This window comes from Chrysemys picta, chromosome 6 (assembly GCF_011386835.1).
Source record: "Chrysemys picta bellii isolate R12L10 chromosome 6, ASM1138683v2, whole genome shotgun sequence".
NCBI lineage: Eukaryota > Metazoa > Chordata > Testudines > Emydidae > Chrysemys > Chrysemys picta.
In genome coordinates, this window is record NC_088796.1 from 28,987,372 (window position 1) to 29,014,558 (window position 27,187).

The 27,187-nt window shown below is 38.2% G+C and overlaps 1 protein-coding gene across 1 annotated transcript in view; it reads right to left on the reverse strand.

The window, feature by feature from the left end:
* The window catches only part of OXCT1 (3-oxoacid CoA-transferase 1), a 129,194-nt gene that overhangs the window by 50,543 nt on the left and 51,464 nt on the right, over positions 1 to 27,187 (reverse strand). Inside the window, exons 8-11 of the mRNA XM_005282163.5 lie at positions 4,799 to 4,906; positions 1,522 to 1,636; positions 921 to 1,015; positions 215 to 263 (exon numbers count right to left, since the gene is read on the reverse strand). Of these exons, the coding sequence (XP_005282220.1) occupies positions 215 to 263; positions 921 to 1,015; positions 1,522 to 1,636; positions 4,799 to 4,906 (367 nt within the window). The remainder of the gene's footprint in view (positions 1 to 214; positions 264 to 920; positions 1,016 to 1,521; positions 1,637 to 4,798; positions 4,907 to 27,187) is intronic.

Sequence of the window (27,187 nt, forward strand, 5' to 3'; positions counted from 1 at the left end):
CATATGCTGACTAGCTAGTATATTAATGGTCACTAATGATCGAAACTCATAGTCACTGAAAATATGTCAGTACTAAAAAAGGCAAAACAACATAAATATTTACAATATTTACAATAACATTGCACCAGTGTTCTGGATTTAGTATTGAATCAAATGAAGTACGTTAAATCAGTTATGAACAATTTCCAGAAGTTAGGTATGTTAATGATTTTACCTGCATTAATCAGGTCTGCATCTACCTCATTTTCAAGTGGATAAGGACCCTGATGACAAAACACAGTTTCAATATTTATTGACGATCCAGAACAATACAATATTTTCCTTTATTAATTCTAATGTTTGTGATTCAAAATAAATACACCCATACATTTGGATTTTTCTGTGTGGTACACCATTTTTATTTAGTATGTGCACTGAAACGTACACTAGTCCATGAACAGAGACTGTATGGTAACGACATTGCTGAAGGCTATTATAATCATTAAATGTATGTAGTTTTCCTTGAAGCTACAGAATTTCTTAAAGTCACAGGCATCCAGGTTCAATTTAACAAAACATCACTATAGTAAAATATGCATACATATTATGTTAGTTTAAAATTATGTATGATGTCACAACTAAAAACCTCTTAGAGAGCTTGATCCTGCAAGGTGCTGAGCATTCTTGCACCAATCCAGCAAAGCCCTTTACCAAAGTACATGCTTAGCTTTAAGCTTGTAATCAGTCCCATAACTCCAATGGGACTACTGACATATCTCTCAAGTAAGTATGTGCTTTAAATACCTACCTGGGCTTAAGCAAGAATGCTCAGCACCTTGCAACATGACAGCTCTTTGAGCTCAAAGTATAAACAGCTTGTGAAAAAAACCAAAAAATCAATTTAAGTGCATCACATAAGCCTTCACTGACTCTATACTTACCAAGCCCAGGACTCCATTTTCACTCTGCAGGTGAACTGAAATGTCTGGACTGATGAAGTTGCTGGCCAACAGTGGAATTCCTATGCCCAGATTAGCTGAAGTAAATTGGTCAAGGTACAACTAGAATATAATTACTGTAAATGAGTAAATTAACAAAATTATATTTGTGCTATGATCAGAACCCCCCTCCTTTTTTTTTTAAACACACAAATGGTTCAGCTTTTCATATATATGCCTCAAAGGTTATGCTGAATTATTGTGTCATTTGAACTGCTTAGTTGCTTTCTTTTAGATGCTAACCCATTAATATAACTGTCCAAGCAAGCTTCATTTAATACAGATGGTGCTTACAATTTTCAAGAAATATCAATTAATCACTTGACTCCCAATGAACATTCCAGTCATACCCAGGTAGAACATCTCCTACTGTATGCCTTAACATTCCATCTATTTCAATAGGATGTTAATATAATGACAGAACCACAGGTGCTGTAGTGAACAGTGAAGATAGTAACAAACTTGTGCCAGGAGTAACAGCTGCGACTGCTATTTTATCACAGCAAATCCCATTTCTTTAGCCTACAACATAGTTGGAGGATACCATACATGCCGTCTTCAAACTCTAAAGCTGCTCGTCTGATGATCCTCTCTCTCACATTATCTCCTTCCTTCTTTTGTTTGGCTTTTGAGTCTTCAGGCTTTCGGATGGATAATCGCTACAGAGTAAGACATTGTCAAAAACAAACGGTGGTGTTAAGATTCCTGTTCTGCAAGACATAAAAGTCAGGCTCATGGGTTCAGTGAGACTTTATGCAAAAGTCTTTTAGGATATTATAGAGATGAAACCAATTGGGGTCTGCAGGAAGTACTGCAAAAAAACCCAAAACAAACAAACAAAAAAACCAATAGAATTTAACAACAAATGAAATCCTTTCTATACACATTTTTTCAGTAGCCTACAGAACTTATTAGACAATATTATCCCTGCAATGGAATTCGATACCTTGGCTTTACTATTCTATAAAAGTTATCATGGTTTTAAATTCTATAAGCCTTTTCCACAAGGGATGGTTTGCTGTCAAGAACAGCACTATTCTTCTGAGAAAGTGTCTGTCAAAAATATATTTTCTGCAATTTTGTCCTTTATCTTTTTCCATATTTCAGGACAGTAGGTTTATGTGGGCAGAAGGGATTTTCCCTGATGGACCAGAGGCCTTTAGTGGGAACAGAGTTGTTAAATAAAATCCATGTTTAAATTAAAACATTTATTTTGAATGTCATTTAATTTCATTTTAAAGAAGCTTTTTTTTTTTTTTTTTTTTTTAAAATCCATGGCTGCTTCCCCTACAATGGTGGAGCATTTATTGCTATCTTTGAATCCCAAACTCATTATTTAACTTCCTGCAGGAAATGAAAGTGTTCACAGACTGGCTCCTGCCTTGTGTTGGAGGATTCTTCCATGGAAAAAGGAATGCATGGTACACCAAGGGCATTCCGGCTAGAGAGATCAGGTCGGAATCCAATTAGGCAGGAGCAAACATCTAAAGACAGTAAATGTATGACAAGCTAGCTTCTATTTATTCCTCTCCTTCCTCCCGCTCTGCACCCCATCACCACCACCACAAAAGTTATGGGAGTATGACTGTCATTTCTGTAACATGATTAGAACAATAACATACCTTCCTTTTCCCAGCACTCTAAATCTGGTTTATATGGGAATCCTTTCCAGACACTCCACTGGAGTAATATGCCTAATCCAATTTATGGTCAAAATGTAGTAAGTAAGGCTGGCAGAGCTGGCTCCTACATGAACTACTGTCCACGCTGCCAGTCAAGGCAGGGCAGGCTCCAGGGTTTTGGCCGCCCCAAGCAGCCAAAACCAAAAAAAAAAAAAAAAAAAAAAAAAAAAAAAGCCGCGGCCGCGATCACAATCTGCGGCGGCAATTCGGCAGGAGGTCCTTCACTCCGAGCCGGAGTGAGGGACCGTCCGCCGAATTGCCGCCGAATACCTGGACCTGCCGCCCCTCTCCCGACCGGCCGCCCCAAGCACCTGCTTGAGAAGCTGGTGCCTGGAGCCGGCCCTGGTCAAGGTGGCATGTTGGGATGAGGAGGGATCATGATATAGAAGGGGTAGGGAGGAGTGCCATGCCTCAAATTTTATTTTATAGGCTCTGTGTAAGACAGTAAATTAATAACTTTGCAATTTTATTGCTATATTTCTATTTGATGAGATGCATCACTGCTAGGATTATAAAACTCAATGGACCAAATTTATCCCTGCTGCAACTCTATTGTATATTATATAAAAACTTTTTAAAAGGTGATAAAAATGGGGTAAGTGCTATGACATGAGGCCTTGTTGTTCTGGCTTAATCTCCTGGTCCTAGGAGGACCCACACTGTAGTGGGCAAATCAGAGAAGAAATCCAAGCAGCATTTGTATGTAGGTGCTACACTGGAAAGAAGGGGCAAGCCCCTGAAGCCAAACTGAAATGACAACAGCATTTTAATCAAAGCAAAATCAATACATTTTGAGAAAGATAAACGCTTGTGAGTGGATGTAATAGACCATGTCTTAAAAGGAGGGAACGGGGTATTAACTGCTGTCTAATACAAAGTGCCCATAGACTAAGAGCTTTGGCACATCTGGCTCCAGCCAGATACCTAGTGACATACGAAGTTTGAGCAGAATAAACTGGTGGCGAAGCAAGCTGTGATTTATCATCCTGCTTTCGGTGCACAAAGAGGTTTACCCCAAGGAGAGTTTACTCAAGTAAAAGGGCCTTATGGTTTTCCAGGCCTTTGTTATTTTATGGTGGTCACAGAAATTTGATTTATAGCAGAACAGTCTCGGGAGGACAACTGTTTAATAACAAAAATGGGCAGAAGTCAGCATAACCTTTTTTCCCCCTTCATATTTCCCACTCCCACCATAATAACCAACAAATATAGCAAAAAATGTTATTTCTGACTGCAAAGAAATATTACAGGTGTGTCAGAACATACTGCAAGATTGCTGGCCCATGACATTTTTAAGTGTACTTCCAGAGAGCTGTCATGCCACAAAGTTGAACCCAGAGACATTGCTCCTGGGAGGGGACACCACAGAACCAAAGCAGGGACAATTTCCTCCAGATTGGTTTTAAGTGTAGCAATGAAATAGCTGCTTTCTTTGTGGTCAGCTAAAATGCTACCAACATGTTCATTAATATTAAAATAATTTTGTAATTTTGTAAATAGATAATGACAATTAAAGGTCTTCTAGTTCTGTAGAGGAATGCAATTAAGTAACAGTTTCTGTTAAAACCAAAAACACCTCCAGGACACTCTGCCACATAAATATGAATATAGGGCCACGTTTTCTCTCCTGGGCCCAGTCTGTACAACCTGCATAGCACTAAGGGGCTGGAACTGGCTCTAGCTGCCAAACCTCCCAGTGGGAGATAACTCTCACCTGCAGTAAAGCTGGCAGAGCCGGCTTCTACACCAACCACTGCCCATGCTGCCAGTCGAGGAGGCATGTTGGGATGAGGAGAAAGCATGATATAGAAGGGGTAGGGTGGAGTGCCATGCCTCAAATTTTAAGCTGGTATAAGGTTCCTTAGGGACCATAACCAGCTGCCCTTAATTAGACAAGCCCAGGGGCTCCTCTAACTTATGCAGTGATTGGAACCAGTTACTGAAGCTTGACAATTGGGGATCCATAACCATTCCTTCCCCCGTCCCCATCTCCTGCACTAGCTGGAACTTGACACAGTAGAGAATCCATCTCATAATATTTTGTCATGGCTACAGTTTAATGGTCGAGCAAAAATTCTGTAATTTATAAAATTTATTCTGGGTCAACACACATAGTGGCTAAGAAGCTGAACTACTTACTTCAATTCTCTTTTCATATTTCTCTCCCTTTATGAGACGATGGACATAGATCTTTGGAATGTGAATATCTTCCGGGGCAAATGATCCTATATCAACAATTTCTTCCACCTGCAGAGAGGAAAAAAAAAGAGTGAATATGCTCTGTTGAACCAGTATATTCTCTCAAGACAATGAAACTTCCAGATACTCAAAGCAGAGTAGCTCAAATCTACCCAAGAAGAGGCAGAGAGTGGGCCAAAATAGTGGAATGGCCTCAAAATAAGTGAGTCTAAAATTGCATGCCTACCTCTTACACATGGAGGGAATGCCAACATTTTTGTGTAAAGGATATTTCCACATGCATTTCTGAATAATTATGTTTCTAGCTGCCCAGTTTGCACATACAAATATTTCCTGCACACCCACGTGAGAATTCTTTGCACATACAAAATAATAAGCACAAAATGGAGAAAAATAAAATTTTGGTAGCAAAAGAGGTACAAAATGAAAATGTACAATTTTAGGCATATAAATCTGGAGATCAGGTTCAGACCACTTTGAAAGTACTTCAAGATGTGCTGTTCTGTAGGAAGTCACTAGAATGCAAGGCTGTACAAAAGAAGTCTGAATATTTACTATGACATGCTGTAGTTAAAAAAAGTTAAATTTCAAGTTCTAAGAAAGTAGTTGAATTGATCAAATGTACCTTTGGCAACAAATTTATATCTGTCTACCCCATGTACTTTAAACGTGGCCTCTCTGGAGGACGTTTTCATACTTTGAAAGGAATTCTTAAGTAATCTAATTGTCACTACAGTTATTCATAGAATTTCAGGGAGAGACTATCTCACATTCATTATATTCAGGTTCTCAGTCAGTTACATTTGCATAGTGTTTTCAATGCATGTATACAGGCACAACATTATAATGTCAAGCAATGCAATGTTCATGATGCTAGATATTCTGTATTCAAAAGGAAATGAAATCATAACAGAGCTAGTCTCCTGAGAACACATTACAATAGCAACATTAAACTCAATATAAAGGTATCTAAAATAAGCCTAAGGAGTCCTAAACAATAAAGGCTTATGCAACAGGATACATCAAGGGAGTTACATCATTTACCCAGTCTCTATGATGATAAATCTCAGAGCACTGTCATTGCAAATGAAGAAACATTAAAGTACTTTAAAACCAGGTTAGCATGCATACTTCTCAGATGAAAACAAATCCATGTGCTGTATCTGTTGTCTCTATAAAATCTCATCAATACTACATTTCATATGGCATCTGTCATACAACCTTTACCCTAATATTCCTTATAGGTTGCCAATAAAAGGCTAAACAAGCTAATAAAAAAAAGTAGCAAAGGGAAAGAGGAAATCAAAAGGTATAAACAAGGGAAAGAAGGTATGTTTTCAGATGATCTTTAATTCTTTTCAAAGACCTGTTGAGACAGGAAAACACAAGACTGTTTATATGGCAAGAGCTCTAGGGGAAAAAGGTTCTGGCACAAACAGTAGCAAAACTGTGTGAAGTGACCAGTGCAAGACATTTAGAGGGAGCAATGATAGGAGAAGAGAAAGAAAAGTTCCATAAGGTAGGGTGGGCCAAGTCAATTTACTGTTTTAAAAATAAAAAGATTTTATCAGGAACAAAATGGTGCAACAGAATCCATGCACTATCTTGCTAAATCATTGGTCATATTGTCATCTATATTATGAGATGGCAGAATACCTCTGCGATCAAAAATAGGATAAAGTGGAAAAATCCTGAAGAACACAGATGAAGATTCTCTGTCAGAACAGCAGCTGTTGTAAGAATCCTGGAACAAAATCAAAAAGGAGGAAAAGCAGAAGAAAATTGCAGACAGTTCAATGCAACTATACATGGAACAGATCATCTGCTACCATCTAGAATCTGAGTCCCATTTTTCTAACTAGTATTTGTCTTTACTTATTAGGTGAAAAAGCAGACCCAAGAAATATTAATCGCTATTGATTCAAACTCTATTATAAAAGGGCTGCTTTTATTCACTATTATTAAAGGTTAGAATTATTGAACCACATTTTTTGTTGGCATAACTCTCTTGATTTCAATGGAGTTATGCTAACAGAGTATGTGACCCGTATTCTTCTTCCTCATAAGACTTAAAGTGATTTCTCTAGAGATACCATCTATTGTTATCTATCTCCCCTCACAATCCCCCTTATTATTTGGCATTTATTTTTATCCCATATTTCTTTTGATGCAGCAGTCAACATAGCACAAGCATCATCAACATTATTTTATGTATGTATTGCCATAAATGTATGTCGCATGTAGACAATAAAATGCACATATTTGCCCTGAAGAACTTAAGATCAAAGACCCCATTTCTTCAAATGGATTCATCCATAGATTCACACCCATTCTTGTGTTTGTTTGTGAGTCTAGCCCTCACATGTCTACATTAGCCATTTTCTTAAAACTTCCCATTAGTGCAAGCAACGACAGCACAAATGTAGACTAGCTGCCAGTTTTCAACTATCATGCCATCTAACCGCTCAGAGCAGGCTAAGACAACACTACAGTTTATTTTAAGGCTTTACTTCATCAGATATTAGAAATCACAGGAAACTGAGAGGTTATCCATCTTAGCTATACAGTAGTATACAGAATCTGAGGAGTAACTTCAATCCTGAAGATGGCAGATGGGCTTGGTCCATTTTAGGAGGCCTTCAATTTATTGTTTAAAGACCCTAAAATTGGGACATTATCGCATCTCCTTTCTGTTAAATAGGTATCTTTGTGCCTGTTAGATATGACCACACAGACCCTGCTTGGGTTCAGATTGAACAAGAATTGGAATAATCTGTCTCCCTTTCAGGCACTGTAGGATCAAATTATTATAGATTTGATAGCTCCAGAGTGCCCACAATAACAGCTGTGAGATAAGCTTGGTTAAACTTGGCTAGAAAGTTCTGATTCCATTGATTCTTCCAGGTAGAGGCAGTCCTATAGAGCAATCCCATCCTTAAACTCGGTGGCAAAACCATGATGTGGAGGGCTTAGTGGACAGAGGAATGATGACTATGTCACAGCTAACTGACAAGCACAAATTTAAGCCATCTGTAGATCTTCAGCAACAATTTGTCTTGCCCTTCTCCGAGCATGAACGTATCTCCAGTTAAAGCATTTACTTACTAATATATTTGGACTGAGTGTATTGGGAGCTCCAGAACCTCCAAAAAAATTATTATTTTGGAGGAAGTTTCTGGCATTTACTCAACCAGTTGGTATCCTTTTATGATTTGCTACGCCAAAAAACTCTGCCAAAGATTGATAATTTTAAAGTTGCTTGAAACAGAGATTTGGATACACGGCTATCTCTGACCCAATGGAATATAATTGTACCTTATGTTAAAAAAGCTACTATAGACCTGAGGCTATGGCTTATTCATCAAAAGACTTCCCCCCCCCCCAAATATACTTGTCCCCACATAGGCTAACAGTAATGGGCCTCATAAATGCTGACCACTGTTGGAAATTAACTCCCTTGGTGCTACATTATCTCATATGATTTACGAGTGTTCCTGTATCAAGAATTCCTGGTATGATGTGGGTCAAGGGACCAATTTTGCATTGGATGCTAACTTGGAGTTCTCCCCCTTAAGTTTAATTTCTGGATATATTCCTGATACCTGGAGATTACCTGGTAACAAAGAGGCGTAGTTCCCATGTGCAACTTTGGTCTTTAAAAAAAATAATCCTGCAAAAATGGAAAAGGTGATCCCCACCAAATATTGATTCCTGGCTCAGTGATATGGCTGACCTTGCCAATAATAAATGACTGGCATTTCACAGAAAGGGAGTGCCCAAAAAATCCAAAACAATTTGGGCTGCCTTTTTAGAGGCTTATGATTCACATAGACCCAGAAGATAGATATGTTGTGTCCATTTACTTTGTGTGTTATGATGAATCTGGTATTTCACTATATTTGTTGTATTTGAAAAAGTTAATAATAGGGCTGTCAAGCGATTAAAACAATTAATCACAATTAATCACACGATTAAAAAAAATTGTGATTAATTGCACTGAAACAATAATAGAATACCATTTATTTAAATATTTTTGGATGTTTTCTAAATTTTTACATATGTTGATTTCAATTACCACACAGAATACAAAGTGTACAGTGGTCACTTTATATTTATTTTTGATTGCAATTATTTGTGCTGTAAAAAACAAAACAATAGTATTTTTCAATTCACCTCATACAAGTACAGTAATGCAATCTCTATCATGAAAGTTGAACTTACAAATGTAGAATTATGTACAAAAAAATAATAGCATACAAAAATAAAACAATGTAAAACTTTAGAGCCTATAAGTCCACTCAGTCCTACTTCTTGTTCAGCCAATTGCTCAGACAAACAAGTTTGTTTACATTTACAGGAGATAATGCTGACGGCTTCTTATTTACAACGTCACCTGAAAGAGAACAGGCGTTCGCATGGCACTTTTATAGCCGGCATTGCAAGGTATTTACGCGCCAGATATGCTAAACATTTTTATGCCCCTTCATGCTGTGGCTACCGTTCCAGAGGACATGCTTCCATGTTGATGACGCTCGTTAAAATAATAACGTGTTAATTACATTTTGACTGAACTCCTTGGGGGAGAACAGTATGTCTCCTGCTCTGTTTTACCCACATTCTCCCATGTATTTCATATTATAGCAGTCTTGGATGATGACCCAGCACATCATCAAATCATATATTAAATTAATATATTTGAAAATGTAAAAAAAAAAAAAAAAAAGTCCAAAAATAGTTAATAAATTTCAATTGGTATTCTATGGTTTAACAGTGCGATTAAAATGGCGATTAATCGTGATTAATATTTTTAATCACAATTATTTAGAGTTAATCGCAAGAATTAACTGTGATTAATCGACAGCCCTAATAAAAAAATATAAATATAGAATATATAAATTTAAAAAACCCGACAAAGCTTTTGTTGTCCACTAAAGGAAAATAAAGCCTCCATAAATCATAGCTTTCTCTTTTCCTTTTTTGAATAATTACCCTCACAAGACCTTTACTAAAGCACCAAGATTACCCATTGCTCACAACTAGTGGCAAAATGCTGAATACTGTTTAACTGTACGTGTGCCCAAGATTATAAAGTCTGAAGTGACTCAGTAATGGTTGTAGGACAAATCACAATGTTAACTAATGTCAGAGTATCATTTTCTTCCACATGTTTAATTTTATTTTTGTTACTTTATTTCAGTTTTTAACAAGGGAATTTCAGTTCTTCCCCTGAAAGTGTAGCCATGGCAACCCCAGAATTTCTGCAGGCCTCCAGCGATGGAGGTACACTATAGTTGAAGGGAACACTGGGATGTGTAGTCCTGATACTGTTGAAGTTTGTAAGGCACTGAATAAGATACTTCACTGTAAACTGGCAACCCAATTTTAAAAGCAACATCCACTCATGCCAAGTCATTTTATAAAAAACAGCCTTTAAAACTGAGTATGCCCACTGTATCCTAATCTTGCTGTCTAATTAGTAGGTTCAAGATGTGCAAAGCCTTTTCAAAAGTTGGAGGTTTTTTTTAAAAACACATCCATAAACACACACACTCATTTGCAGCAGAAACCAGAGCAATTTTTTTTTAAATGTTTAACACAAAAGCAACCCAAGCATTTTTAATGTAGTTTTAAAATACTGGTCTTATTAAACCCACTTTTTACTCTAAATTGTGATTTTGGTTTTGTTTTGTTTAAAGACTACCCTGAAATCTTTCAATTAATCAGAGAAAAGATACAAAAAGATCATGAGGGGCCTAAGTAGCATAAGATGTACACTTGGCCAGATGTAAAAAAAAAAAAAATACAAAACCAAAAACCAACAATAGCATAAAGAATAAAATAAAACTTTAGACTGTAAAGGGACAGTCTCATTGAAGCATTTCTTCAACTTGCACTGCGAGGAGACAGGACTAGTAGTAACATTCTAAAGAAAATCCTGAATCGTAAAGAATTTAATTCTGACTCCTGCCAAACTCCCATTCAAGCCAGTGACAGTCAGTCGGTCCATGGCTGGCCTGAATGAGAAGGGTGTTTAAAAATAAACAAACACCAAAGCAATCAACCATTGAGTAATCATCACTTAAATATTTGGCTCAGCATCATATGCTAGTTGGTGCATACCTAAAATCCGTAATAAATAAAACTGTTGCTATCTGAATATGCGTATGTGAAAAGTGCAGTGAAACATATACATGTTCACCTTTATTAGTCAACTTTCAATCTTAAGAGACCACCACGAATATAGACAAATGTAATTCATATAATTCTGTTCCAACTTCATTAGCTTCTGATGAAGCTTTCAACTTCATATATAGCTACAGATTTTTGTTGGCTCTTTGGGTGATTATTTAAAGTAGCTTTCAATGTATACACAACAAAACAATAACTAAACATTAAAAGAATATTAAGGTTGCAAAGTCAAACACTCAGAAGTTGGAAATGCCAGAATTAAGGTTGCCTGTACAACAATATGATACATTATGATATAGTCTTTAATCATATGACCACATACTGTTTTGTTCCACAAGAACCCTGACTCATTCAACGTGGGTGTTCCAACTTTGCGACTTCTAATCTTCTCTTAATGTCATTTTTTGGATGCAATATCCTGAATTTTTAAAAAAGCCAACAGAACAATATGACATGTGTCATGTCATATGATACCATATTGATCACCACATGGCTCATCAGCAGAAAGACTGTGAGCTTTAGATCTATAGCACAGCCCTCTACCACTTGACCTGAGTAACAGGTTGCAGTGATATGTTATGTCTACATGGATGAGCCACTGAGTGGGAAAAGTGACGAGACATGATCATAGAACTGGAAGGGACCTCAAGAGGTCATCTAATCCATGCCCCTGCACTCAAGGCAGGATTAAGTATTGCCTAGACCATCCCTGACAGCGTTTGTCCAACCTGCTCTTAAAAATCCCCAATGATGGAGATTCCACAACCTCTCCAGGCAATATATTCCAGTGCTTAACCACTCTGACAGTTAGGAAGTTTTTCCTAATGTCCATTCTAAACTGCCCTTGCTGCAATTTAAGCCCATTGTTTCTTGTCCTATCCTCAGAGGTTAAGAAGAACAATTTTTCTCCCTCCTCCTTGTAACAACCTTTTATGTGCTTGAAAACTGTTATGTCCCCTCTCAGTCTTCTCTTCTCCAGACTAAACAAACCCATTTTTTTCAATTTTCCCTCATAGGTTATGTTTTCTAGACCTTTAATCATTTTTGTTGCTCTTCTCTGGACTTTCTCCAATTTGTCCACATCTTTCCTGAAATGTGGCGCCCAGAACTGGACACAATATTCCAGTTAAGGCCTAATCAGCACGGAGTAGAGCGGAAGAATTACTTCTCGTGTCTTGCTTACAACATTCCTGCAAATACCTCCCAGAATGATGTTTGCTTTTCTTGCAACAGCATTAGACTGTTGACTCCTATTTAGCTTGTGATCCACTATGACGCCCAGATCCTTTTCCGCAGTACTCCTTCCTAGGCAGTCATTTCCCATTTTGTATGTGTGCAACTGATTGTTCCTTCCTAAGTGGAGTACTTTGCATTTGTCCTTACTGAACTTCATCGTATTTATGTCAGACGATTTCTCCAGTTTGTCCAGATCATTTTGAATTTTAATCCTATCTTCCAAAGCATTTGCAACCTCTCCCAGCTTGGTATCTCCCACAAGCTTTATAAGTGTACTCTCTATGCCATTATCTAAATCATTGATGAAGATATTGAACAGAACCAGACCCAGAATCGATCCCTGTGGGACCCCACTCGTTATGCCCTACTAGCATGACTTTGAACCACTGATAACTCTCTGGGAATGATTTTGCAATCAGTTTTGCACCCACCTTATAGTAGCTCCATCTAGGTTGTATTTCCCTAATTTGTTTATGAAAAGGTCATGCAAGACAGTATCAAAAGCCTTACTAAAGTCAAGATATACCACATCTACTACTTCCCCCCTATCCACAAGTCTTGTTACTCTGTCAAAGGTGTCAGTGGGTTTCACAGCTAGCCATGAGAGGAATGTTGAGACTTAGGACTTCAGGGTTCAAGTCTAGGTTCTGCAGGGGAGTATTCTCTAGTGGTTAAAAACTCTTTCCCTTGAGTCCCTGATAAGCCTGTTCCCTTCTGCCCTTGTTCCCTCAAGCTGTCCCTGTCCCAGCTCTTGTTCCAATCTCCCCATCCTCTCCCCCACTACTCCATAGCTCCTGTCTCAGTCTTTTCCTCTCCCTACCTCCCCAGCTGCTGCCTCAGACCAGGTCCACACTATAGACTCCCGCTGGTATAGCTATGTCGGCTGGGGTGTGAAGTGGTGGCTGACTGACTTAGTTGTGCTGGCATAAGCCCCTAGTGTAGACACAGCTATCCTGACAAAGCTGCTCTTTTACTGCTTTAGCTTGTTTCACGTATGCAGGGAGCTTTTACATATCAGTACAATGTGCAGCTTTATCAGGGTAGTTTTTTCTACACTGGGAGCATTTTGATGGTATAGTATATTGGTAATCCTGGCAAAGCGCTTCTAGTGCCAGGGCCTCAGTTTCCCCTCCACTATTACTGTGCATTCCAGTCAGACTACTTCCTTCTCCATGCTGTATGGGTGCCAGCCCAGGAGAGCATTGAGAGCACAGCAGAGACAAATTACCTGCCCTCAAATTTCATGCTTGGTGCCAAAGCAACTCCTGGCAGCCAGGAGTAGCAACTGCAGGGAAAGTTTTGTTCAGCCCCTGCAGCTACAGGACAACACATACTCAGTTGCTTTGTGCAAATGACCTACATCAGTCAGGTCAAGCTTTGCGTGAATGCAGCCTGTTCAGTGCAGACCATATGTCTGGATAACTCAGCTGCCAGCTACAGACAGCCCTATACCAAGCATGTGGGAACTGTAATTTTTCAGGACTTTATTATTTGTCCAAATTGGGGCACATCCCTGATACCAAGCCAGCTTCACTGCTAAATTTCAAGTCCCTGATTCAGCGTATGGAGGCATTAAATAGTCCTATGAATTTAATGTGGACAAAATTCTAAACTCATTCTTGGAAACGGCTGAACTGTTTTTGCTAAAACTGTTTTGCAAAACAAAAAAATTCAGCCTGAGGCTACTCCCAGCATGGAATATTTCAGCCTGAGCCATTACAGTTTGGCAAAATTATAAGCAACTGAAAAGTGGTCTTATAATGGAAAATGTTAGTAACCTTAGAATCATAAAACCATAGGTGCCGCTATCAGCTCTGCCTATAACAACATAATAAAATAACATGTATTATGTATAAGCTGAAGTTTAAGTTTTTTCTTACATTTGCAAAACTACATTATGAACAAAAAAATCAGAAATTTTCACTATTAGTGATTAGCACAGATAAGTTACTCCTTTAAATCAATTGAATTACTTGTGTAAAGACTGTAGGAATAGGTCCTAAATATGTTCAAATATGTGCCAGAAAACAGAATGATAAAAGATAGTTATTGTGTTTCTTGCTTAACTTCCTTTTTTGGTCTGGGTTTAATTATGGTTTTTTTTTACTGCAAAATTTTCTTTCAGTTCAATCAATCTATGAGAGATTGTTACAAAATTCAGTAATAGATCAATTCCACTTATAGACCATAAGCAACCACCCCTCAAGTGATATGGAGTTGTACTCCAGCAATAAAAAAAGAATGATTACTTTATAAATCTTTTTAAAAAATCAGGCTTTATGGATACAAATCACAAATGAACCTAGTCTGGGTGTAATCAGTTATGTTTTAAAACATGTACTCACTACACACTGTGAAAATGTGTTATTTTGAGACATTTTTCTTATGAAACTCAGTTGGACATTAATCCTGTCATTGGAAATTGGAATGGAATAGGCCATTTCTTGCTAATTATAGAGCACACAAGTTTGAAAAATTACTTTTTAGGTTGCATCAAGTAGTTATTTTGAAAATAAACCCAGACACAGAAAACCAATGTTGAAACAGAATCCAAGGAAAAAGAAGCAGCATTAACCTTTTCTGCAAGAAGACTCCACAGTAAGGGGCACTATGAACATCTGCTGATTAAGTTATCTGAACACAGCCACATATTTCAACTCCTTATCCTCCTAAATAATACAGCTGCTCATTAACATAGATCCCACTGGAGAAATAGCCTTTAACTTGCAAATAAAGTTCTATGTTGTAAAAAAGAACCTTGCCCCCACTATTAATTTTCAAAATATACTAAAATGAGAAGACTTTGAGATGATTAGACTGTAAAATAAATAAAGCTGCTAATGATTAAAATGCATCAAGCACTTAATAAATTAATCACAAGGACTGGGAAAAATTAGCTTTTAGCTCAGTGAAAGCAACATTTCTCCTAACTGAAATCATGGAAAAGACAAATCAAAATGGATTGAAATTGTTTTATCACCTTTGCACAGACCATACATTAAAAAGAGACATAATTTAACCAAAGATGAGAGTTTAGGCATCATTCTACAAATACATTAGAAGCAAGAGGAAGACCAAGGACAGCATATGCCTGATACTCGGGGTGTGTGGGATATATTAGCGGGAGTGTTGAAAGCAAGACATGAGAAGTAATTCTTCTGCCCTACTCCATGCTGATTAGGCCTCAACTAGAGTATTGTGTCCGGATCCAGGCGCCACATTTCGGGGGGGGGGGGAGAGGGGAGGGGAAGTGTACAAATTGGAAAACATCCAGAAAAGAGCAATAAAAATGATTAAAGGTCTAGAAAACATGACTAAATGAGGGAAGATTGAAAAAAATTGGTTTTGTTTAGTCTGGAGAAGAGAAGACTGAGAGGGAACAGTTTTAAAGTACATCAAAGGTTGTTATAGGAAGGATGGAGAAAAATTGTTCTCCTTAACTTTGGAGGATAGGACAAGAAGCAATGGGCTTAAAATTGCAGCAAGGGCGGTTTAGATTGGACATTAGGAAAAATTTTCTGTCAGGGTGGTTAAGCAACTGGAATAAATTGCCCAAGGAGGCTGTGGAATCTCCATCATTGGAGATTTTTAAGAGCATGTTAGACAAACACCTGTCAGGGATGGCCTAGATAATACTTAGTCCTGAGATGAGGTCAGGGGACTGTACCAGATGACCTCTCAAGGTCCCTTCCAGTCCTATGATTCAATGACTTCATTTCTTGACATTAAACAAACAAATGTTAAGAAACACGACAGGAAGAGGCTGAGATTTTTCACAAAACCTCAACCTCCTAGGCTGCTTTGAACCCTCAAAGGAAAGCTCCAGCTGAGTCAAGAAATACAACCAATTAGTGACCCGACTATGCTGAACTTCTGACATGGTAACAGGCAGAGGATTTATTAACTTGTAATGTTACTGATTTTAAACCTTTCAGAAGGGAGAAAAAAAAATCAGGCATTTGCCAACTTTTACTGAAAGAGACAGAATGCATATGAATGCTGTATGGTGATTTGTGTGTGTTAGTCACTCTTCTTCTTCATTTATATGGTGATAGATTTTAAATAATACATCTATCAGTATTTGCATTTTTCAGAAATTGAATAGCTCATACAGCTGATACATCACTGATCAAATGAATGGTCTTACTACATTCTTAAAAGTAATATTTTATATTTAAACAAACATTCTTCCACTGACATGCACAGTAAGAAAGAAGATAGCTGGAATTATTTTTTCAAGGTGGAAGTTGGAAAGAAAATAAATAAATTGGGGTGGAGTGAGGGAGAGAAAGGCTGAAATAGTTTCTCAGGGTTCACGACTGAACTGATGAATCTAACCGTAACAATGGAATATTACTAGCAAATATTAAGAAAATGGAAAGTTCATAATGCATCAAAATTCTGTTTCCTGCATGTTGTCAGAGGAGGAGGAAAGGAACAACAACCCACAGGGAAAAATGACAGGAGTCAGGTGTTGTGATAAGCTCACAGCACAAAAGCACAGTAGCCAAAGCTGAAATTGACTTTAAAATATCTTTCTATTTAAAGAAGGAAGTTTTGTTTAGTTGAATCTAATGGAGACACTGCATCCCTTTTGTCTGCAGTAAATGTGAAAAATTATCTTTAGAACATGACATTCAAAAAGTCATAACAAGTAAGAACTCTAATGTTCTGATCATACAAATTTTTTCTACTTTGTCTCTACTTTAGTTCTATGGGAAATAACAGCTGAACCAAACCATGCTCTTGCTGTCTGGATTTAGTACTGCTAAGTACATCTGCTAGACTGCCTTTGAAAAAAAATTATGATACAATATATATATTGTAGGTGTCACTGCTCTCTCAGTCTAAATTACTAAAAGAGAAATGTAGTTCCTACAGAAATCTTTAGTTTCTTTCAGCACCTTTTGTTTTTATTGTAGTCTGGAAAGTCTAGACTAGGAGAGCAGCTACCTTCATATGTCTCCCCTTTACTGTCAGCTTGCTGGCATGCATCTAAAGTAGATGGAAGTCAGTTGGCCCAAATCCACCTTCAAGGCCTGAAGAAGAGCTCTGTGTAGCTCAAAAGTGCATCTCTCTCACCAACAGAAGTTGACCCAATAAAAGATATTTCCTCCCCCACCTTGGCTCTCTAATATCCTGGGGGTGACCTGGCTACACCACCACTGCATATCTCCTTTCATAGGCACGTGCTAGTGCTGTTCATTTAAATATGTCTCCAGTAGCAAGAATGTGGGTATAAGAGAGCCCAGCCTAATCTACTTATGGCACAAAAAACAAACCTGCCCCCCAGACCAGCTGATATTCAAGGTATTTATTGAGGAGCCTTTTCCTCTCCTGTTTGGTCAGTCTGTCTATGGTTTCAGATTTTTTTCCATAGCTCTCAACAATCTTTAGCTAGCCACAGTATGATTCTCTCCAGAGTATGTCTCACCCCAGTGCAATAAATTATTACAAATCCTATAGTAGCAGGAGTCTGCTACTTGTCTCAGCTAGTAAGATTTTTTTCCAGGCAGCCTTGTCCTAGTAGGTTATAGAAGAAAGTAAAAAATTGTCATGTAGTCTATAGCTGGTGGGTTGCTCATTAGCACACCTCATTGAATGGGAATGACAGAGCCAAGCAGAGGGGAGAGATGTGAACAGGTTCATTTTAACAGATGTGAAAGTAGCAGGTTGAACTACTGGCCAGTAGAGGTCTTTCTTCAGTTTGCAGGGGCTAGGACTGACAGAAAGTCATCAAATACAATACAAAAGGCCAAGTTTTCAGCCTATCCTAATCAGGCCTCCATTTTTTCATGCCATCAGTTTTGTTGGAGTAAATTATTGTGGGCATAATTTTGTACCTGCAATTATTTTAGTATGAAGTTTAGATCACTTAGACATCTAAGTACCTGCTGTGCTTGTCACTGCATTTGGATCTCTTGGTGCTCAGGATCTCTGAAACATCAGCCACTTTGAGAGTCTAGCATTAGGCACCCAAGTCTGAAAAGGTCATTTGCTGTTTCCAGATTCTGTGTGTACTAAATATACTCATAAAAATTCAAAATGTAGGTGTGCAAATTACACCTATCAGAGACAGAGCATTTGTAACATGCCACTAAAGAAAAAAAGAAACACAACCTCTAGTCTTTGCTTTTCCTTACTTCAACAAAATAAAATAAAGGAATGTTATCCAATACATTTAAGCTATTGCATGTTAGCCCGGTTTAAAAACAAACAAACAAAACAAAACAAAAAACAAAACAGGGATATGGCTTGATTGTTCTTGGGTCAATGAATTGTTAAACAACTTCTTGTAAAGTGGATGTGTCTCAGTGATTTAATCATAGAAAGTGAACAAAGCAACCCAATATTTGATTCAGAGAAACATATCCATGATTGAAATAAAGTACAATTTCACATTTGGAGGGTGCAGATTTCTCACAGAGACACTCAATGTGGGTTTGAGAAATATAGTGCTAGGTAGTATTTATTTGAAAATAACGTACAAAAATCCATCAAATGGGGTGGATAGAAAAAGAGGAAAGTTAATGGCCTCCTTTCAATCTGAGAATATTACGGTGTTTCTACAGTCTCCTACAACAGCAATACATAGTCTCACTTCAGAAAACCATAATACAAAGCCAAGATGTCCTTAATATTCTAATCCTCTATTCCTTCCTAAACTGTCATTTTCCTCACTCAGCAATTACATTTTAAAAACATTTTTAGGTGAAGGTGGAGAGACAGAAAGATTAAAACCTAACTGATATAAGTGCTTATATATTTTAAAATGCTATGCAATGTCTCATAAAATAGTTACTTGGCTGCTGCTTTTCAAACCTTAATATTCTGCCTATCTGAGATTTTGTTTGTTTTGTTTCATGCCCAAATGCAGTAATCCACACTATGGACTAATGGTCTGTAGCATTTCAACCCTGAATGCCATGCCTTTCTCAACTTATACTGGGAAACTGATCTGAAAACACAAAAGTTATCATTTATTTTGTCCCCTCATTACTTTAATGCAGGGAAGCTGATTTAAAGCAAAATAGGTTAAGAAACTATAGGAATGAGTGACCCCTGCAAGCACCTGGCACATTCCTTCCTGGACCATAGTTCTTCGTAATATGTGGTTTTATGATGTAGACACTGGTGGACTACTGCCTACTGCATCTTGCGCCCCCTGCCCTGCTTGTTTGTGACTGTCACCGCTTCATATGTACATGTTAGCACAAATAACAAAATGGTGAATTACTAACATTTTAACAATCCTTCCTATTTTCAGTGTTTTCCTATAAAAACCACCATGTCTTTTGGCTCATGCACAGCATTGGTAGATTTAAGATAACATATACGATATAAAGTCAATTGTGTAAATGAGCTGTCAGTTCAATTCCCAAGAACAACTGAAATTAGCTTTATAAATAATTAATAATTATAGACTTATCATTATGCACGTCATATTTTGGAGTGTGGAATTGTTTTGACCAGTGTGTATTGATCACCCAAAACTTTCCTGTGTAACTACTTTTTCAGAATCATATTACATCTTGGGAAGTTACACTATAGGACTCTCGGGGCTCTTTTTCCTTAGAAGACTGTGTTCACTAAATCTGCATATGGATCCCAAAATTAAACACCTGGAGCTTAATGCTCAGAAAGCTCATACTCAGTTCAGAAGGAATCAATTTGAAGAAAAAAAAATCAACACACACACGGAGAAACAAAACAAAAACTTTGAACTCCATTGTCACGTTAGACACAAATGAGTCTCACTGAGAGATAGCCAGAAAGGATTTGATTCACTATGAATTTTAACCACTTCATATCAAAACATTCAGTGCTCCAGCTGTGAAGTGCTAAATTGGACTCCTGTATTTAAAGGTTACCTTTAAAGAGAGACTGGTTTATTATACCAAACAACAAACCCCCCTGAATTTCACTATTCCCCCTTTTTTTCCTCACTGCAGATTAGAAGCATGTTAAATAAGGTCCCTCTGAAAAATTTATGATTCTAAAGTTCAATTGTTTTACTCTGTAGATAGACTTACTTTATTCATTACATGGCAATTTAGGCTTTAGGAACATGGCACTAGGGGCCAGGAATTTTGATTCTAGAAAGTGCGACTACTCATATGAGAATAGTTATATTTGTGCATAAGCTTTTTGCAGGATTGGATCATAAAATAATTTTTTCATCTCTCACTATTATCAATAAAAGCAATGCCATGGTTTGGCACGGACAATATGATATAATGACTTCCTTCTATCAGTCTGTTTCTGTCCCTCAGTGCAATATGGTTCACTGTACCTGAGATAATAGAGCTCACTGACGTAGGTGGAATATTGTTCCTAAGCAACCGGAGAAACTATGCAGGGTTTAATGATTTTTATTTAATGCATTTTTATGAGAAGAACACTACCTTTTTTTTTTTTTTGTATTGTGATGTTTTAGATGGAAATGCTGTTTACCCTGGGAGCTATATTTAGCAATCCTGCCACAAAACAAACAAAAAGAATTGAGTACTCTGATCTTAGATATTCAGACAGCTAGTTTATAAACATTTTAAATACATCATCTATTATTATTATTTATATTATGGTAGTGCCCAAAGGCCCTAGTATCGAATGGGGCCCAATTGTGCCGGGTATTATAAAAACAAAGAAATAATATAGTTAACTCTTCAGGGCACGTAGAGAAGACAGAGGAGAAAATATTGATATCATTTCTGTGCATATAAATCCTTTGCTGCCAACTCATTCCTGATAAACTTTACTGGCACTGTCAACTAACATTATGATCTTTATATTACAATTAACTTTTAAGGTCAAATAATAGTAATAATAATAGCAAGGTTTTCAAGAGTGGAAGCCTAAAATTAGACTCCCACATCAATATTTGGGAACCTGCCCAATTTTCAGAAGCACCAAGAACCTTAAGTTCCATTGACCTCAAGAGAAGAAAATCTTGGCCTGGAAGCACTAAAACAAAAACTTCATATAAAAACATTAAAGGCTAGAAGAGAAAACTGGAATTGGAGAATGTGGGCCAGATCCTCTGGTGGTGTAAACTGGCAGATGTCTATTGACTTCAGTGGAGCTATTCTAATTTACACCAGCTGAGAGTCTGGCCCAGTATTTAGAATAACTAAATGTGAGAAGTTTCCACACTCAGTGCATTTTAACACTCTGAGGCTTCTAATTCAAACACTCTGATTATTCATATTACCACAGTGGCAAGGAGCCTCATGCTAGGTCTACACTGGGGGGGGATCGATTTAAGATATGCAAATTCAGCTACGTGAATAGCGTAGCTGAATTCGACATATCCAAGCCGACTTACCCCGCTGTGAGGACGGCAGCAAATTGACCGCTGCAGCTCCCCCATTGACGGCGCTTACTCCTACCTGCGCTGGTGGAGTACGCGCGTCGATTCGGGGAACGATTATCACGTCCCGACGAGACGCGATAATTCGATCTCCGAGAGATCGATTTCTACCCGCCAATCCAGGCGGGTAGTGAAGACAAGCCCTCAGTCATGAGCCAGAACCCCATTGTGGGAGGTGCTGTACAAACACAGAACAAAAAGATTGTTCCTGCCTCAAGGACCTTACAATCTAAGTATAAAACAAGAGACAACAGTTGCGGAAAGGCAAGGGAGGAAACAATGAGACAATATCAGTCAGCATGATAGGCTATGGTCTCCGCACAGCGCCAGCACAGCCACCGTAGGCATCCTGACAAATGAAGAGTTCTGAGGAGGAATCTGAAATCAGATAATGAAATAGCTTTGCGGATGTTTACACGGAGTTCCTCCAAAGCATGAGGGCCAGCACAGGGGAAAGAACAAAGTGATAGTTTGAAAATTTAATACATGGAGGACGGAGGCTGATACTGTAAGTCAATCAAAGGCAGGAACTGACATCTCAATAGCAAATGAGAAGAGGTGATAGGTAAGGTGAACATAGATAGTGTGGAGATAGGCTGCAAAAAGGTCTTGAAAATGAAGACAGCATCTTACATTTGATATTATAGAGAAGGGAGAGCCAGAGGAGGGATTCAAAGAGAGGTGATGTGGTCAAAGCTACAGGCCGGGAGTATGAACTTTGCAGCAGAATTCTCAATGCATATGAGCAAGGCAAGATTGCAGTTGTCAAGGCCAGAAAACAGAATGTTGCAGTAACTGAGACATGAGAAAAGAGTTTGGACAAGCAAGTTTTGGCTGTGTTTAGATAGGAAAGGCTATATTGCCACAATCCCCTAAAACGTACAGCTTAGAACCCTAGCTCAATTAACAAACTCACAGAACAAACCCCAATCTTCTCTCTCATAATACACATGTACATATGGCATAGTTATTATAATCAATCAGCCCACAACTGCTGATATACAAGTGTATGTTACAGAAACGGGTGAAGATGTTTTGTTTAATACCAAACTCACAAGTGAAAATCTAAGGCAAAGTCCATGTAGTTTCAACTGATACTGCATCAAAAGCATGAATGTCACATTATTATAACAAAGGAATTTATCAACCCCAAAACAAAAAACCTAATGTGAGGAAGGAGTTAAAATTCAGTCAGCAGAAAAGACAGAAACTGCTGAGAAGCAAAGACATAGTTTCTGTCAATACACGATAACTCAGTTATCAGCTTATCAGTAAGAAAGAACAAAGCTTGTGACCACGGAAAGAGAGAGTTCAGCAAGGAAAACAGGATCGGGCCCAGACAAGCAAGCAGGAATATTTCAGTAGCATAAATGGCACTGACAATTGTAAACAACTGATAAGCTTATATGGTCAATGCTCACCCAGTAACTTAGTTCTTAGTACAGAATAAACCCTCCGTTTACAGCCCACTGGATATCTGTAAGCACTCATCCTTCCCAACCCCCGCCCCGCACCCCGCCTTCTTCCCCCGCTTTGATGCAATTAGGATGACCTCTATATGTACGTACTGTTCTTATTTTTAATCTTTGTTCGGGGTTCTCTCTTGACTTGTAACAATGTCTGTCTCTGTGTGTACAGATAAATGCAAATGAATTGATAAGAGAATGTATATAACTGGCCACTATAGCACCATATCTTTGAAGCTACTTGTCAGTCTTCCTGGTACCATAAATAAACCCCCTTCAGTATTGTCTGTGCTTGCCTGATTCTTGGGGAAAAGAATCTTTTTGCCTAACACTAACAATCAAGAAGTTTCATTAAAAATTTCCTGGTTTTCCATTGCAATTTCCAAAATTATCTCACCAGCTCTAGGTTTGACAAGCCACAAATTGGCTAAGTTTCACTCCCAAACTTTGTGAACACGTTAAAGACTGAATTCTGTTTCCAATAAACCTTGTGGGGAATTAGATTTTGTAACAATGTCAGTTTCAGATGGCTTAGGGCTTGATTGGGAACATTCATAGTTTTGACAGCTGACTACTTCCACTCCACTCTAGCTGATATTCTCAGGACAGAAGGCACAAATTGCTGCAGAAGAGTAGGAATTCTTGCATAGAAGCACTCTACCTTGAATGCATGCTGCCGAACACAATCGACTAACATTGGTTTCAAGAAGTCAAACACACTGTGGGGAAAGTGCTTTTAACTATGCACACAACTCTACTCCTTCACTTGCTGCCAGGGTGAACCTTTGAAAAGTTGACCCTCACAGGTATATGAAGAAGAAAAAAAGGAAAAGGAAGCTCAGACAAGTCAGGGGTCTTGGTTTCAAAACATCCTTCGGGTAAAGACAAGTTTTGTTTGTGAATACAGCCATTTTATTGATGTGCAATGGATAGATAGAACAAATATTTCCAGGTACGTAAGTGGATGACAGGAGCCCAGACTTTTTTCCGTGGAAACTACCTTGAACATCAGGATCCAGCTCTCTCAGCTGGAGTCCAACTACAAGAGCCAGGCCTTCAGTCCAAGAGCTCTTTTCTCCCTGCCAGTCTTCCTTCATTTGGCTCAATCTGCCCCTTGACCTACTTCTATGGCACTGCAAGAGAGCTAGTTCTAAGATGAGCTCTCTCCCACAAAAATGCTCCTTTCCCATTTGCTGTCTGGTAACCCAACAGTCAAGAGCTTCCATCCAATAGTACTCTGATTGCTCCACAACCTACCTTCAGAAAGTAAATTTATATTCTTAGAGTTGAGGAAAAAAGCTAGAATGCCAAACCCTTGCTACTCCATTCCCTTTCAACAATACAGCAAGTTCCTATCACAGAGGCATATGAAGAAGCTAAAATAAGGATAGGCCCTATGAGAGATGAAAGGAGGCAAGTCAGACACTATAAGAATAGGAAAAATAATAGTTATAATCAAAAAGTCTTCCTCAAAATTTGGTATTGCCCACAACTTTATAACCAAGAGTCCCCAGAGTTTGGGATTCCGTCCAAGACAGTTTGGGGAACATATCTATGTCAACAATATGATTGTGACTTAGACCATCCATTTGTAGCAGGGACTTGGCACACAGCGAACAGACACGGTTTGAGAAGTTGAAACAGGGTCATCAACAACTGAATACCTCTACACTGGTAAAACAATGAGGTTGCTCCTGATCAACCATTGTCTTTTAATGACTCTTTGCACAGCAAAACCCACAGGGATGTTGGAGCATGGGAAAATCACCAGAAGGAAAGACAGAGGAAAGTGTCTCAGCCTGTTTTTTAAAAAAAAGAGATATGCCCTCTGAGCAAGGGGAGCCATTTCATAGCCAGAAACAGAGAGAGATGGCCGGAGGAGTGGGGAAAAGACTCTCAGGAGTGGTGAGGATTCGGAGGGGTGGGAGAGGAATTGTGTTTGGGTTTTTGTTGTTTTGGCTAGATTCGTCATTCTCTTATGTTGTTTAAGAGTAAACTGTGTTTAAAAAGGTCCTGCACAAAACCTGTGTTTCTTACTTTACCTGCCACAAGTCCCCAGAGAGTTCTACTCTAAACCAGACTGCCCAAAGAAGGGGAGACTCTGACCGAGTACGCATAAGCAACTAGGAGGGCTTGAGCTGTTTCAGCACTGGTCTTGGGAGCCTAGGGTAGTTGGACTGTGGAGTCCCCTATCCCAAGGAAGGCTTTCAGACCGGGAGTCTGCATCTGGGAGTGTGCCCTGGAGACCTGGAGGCAGAGACAGTGCTGGGCTCTGCCCAGACCCAGCGGGATCCAAAGATTGGGTCCTATTAGAACAGCCTGGTGATGATCTGTTAGAGGGACTTGACCTGGATATAAACACCATCATTTGCCTTGTAGATGCCCACTACGCTATGCGAATATCTAGATCTATAAAAACAGGGGAAATGATCCTGACCTCCCTCGTAAAGTTCTTTGAGATCTACTAATGAAATGTGCTATCAGATCTTGGTATTATTGTGCATGCACACGCGTGTGCACACACACACACACGCACACAGAGTTATGGAAGGATGAATGACAATTCTATACTTAAGGTTGTACAGTATTGTGAATTGCACTTAAAGAAGGACTAAAACCCAGTTTCACATGTGAAAGATTAAATTTAGTCTCCAACCTTGACACAGTAACTCTTCATTTTTTAGTAAAATATTTCCTAACTCATGCAGAGGAGACATTTTAAAATGTTCCCTTTCTCAGAATTAGTGAGGTTTTCTGAGTGGGGAATAGATCCACACACAGAGCTATATATGTAATTACATTGTTAGAGTGAGTATTTACATGTGAACATAATGAGAAGAAAATTTTAAATACAGAATGTAAGACTTTAGGTGCAAGCATAGAAACAAATTGAAAGGGAACAGAATAAGCTTTAACTCCTCTGGCATTTTAATTTCATTTCAAACCAGAAAGAACCGATATTGCCAACACTTTGATCATTTAATGATTTTTCTCTGCTATAGTTTAATGTTCATATGATCTATATAAATTATGCAGTTTAGTTAATACCTTTTTATGACCTTCAATACTGGTCATGTGCAAGCTGAATTAGAAATGATGCAGTCTAACTTTCTGTGCAGGACTGATGAGGGTGTGTCTAAGCAAAGATCCCCATAATCACATATGGTTTCAGGTTTTATCCACGGATACTGTTTTACACCAAACTGTTCAGAAGAAATTTGTTCAAGCCAGTAAATACCTTGTGTATTTCCCTAGCAGGGACTTACAGTTAAGACATTTCTGATCCAGTAAAGAAACTGAAATGAAAGGATTGAAGTTGGCCAGAGGATATTTTTGGCAAAAAACAATGCTGAAGGACAATATCTGAAAATTTGCCCCAAGGGCTCTCAAGTCAATAGCTCTAGGTTGAGTATGTTACCACCTGTTTATATCTGTGATAATCTTAGTTCTCCTTCTCCAAAATCCTCTCTGAAAATAGATAGTTTAATTATTTACAGCTCTTCAGCATTAAACAATATCTATGGGTTTTCTTCCCTACACTGCTGCCAAATTCCCTCTCCCCTGAATTTTAAAAAAATAATTAAGGGTCTGTTCCTATTCTAGTTGAAGTCAATGTCAAAACTCCCATTACCTTCAACTGGATGGCAGAAGAACCTACATATTAAGGAATAAATTCTGCTTTCACATATTCATGGACAATGCTCTCTGAAGTCTTCAAAACTCAGCGGGAAATCTTGCAAATATAGGTTCTCATATGCACTGACTGATTGATTCCTCACACATTTCCTCCTTTTGGCCAGGGTGGAAATACCCTGAGAAGAGCATTTCCAGTAGTATGATAGTATTCAGGCTCCTAGGAAGTGCAAAGGAATATGACACCCATCCCTAATTATACCACAATAAAATGAGAGTTTGTCTTAAAAGTGGATAAAAGTCAAACATATAAATATAAATACAGAGGGGAAGAAGCTAAAAATTATCTACAGCGCCATAGACAAAGAACTGTATAAACTTATACAAATGTATAGTCTGTATTAATGAAAAAAATCCCAGTGACTCAAAAAAGAA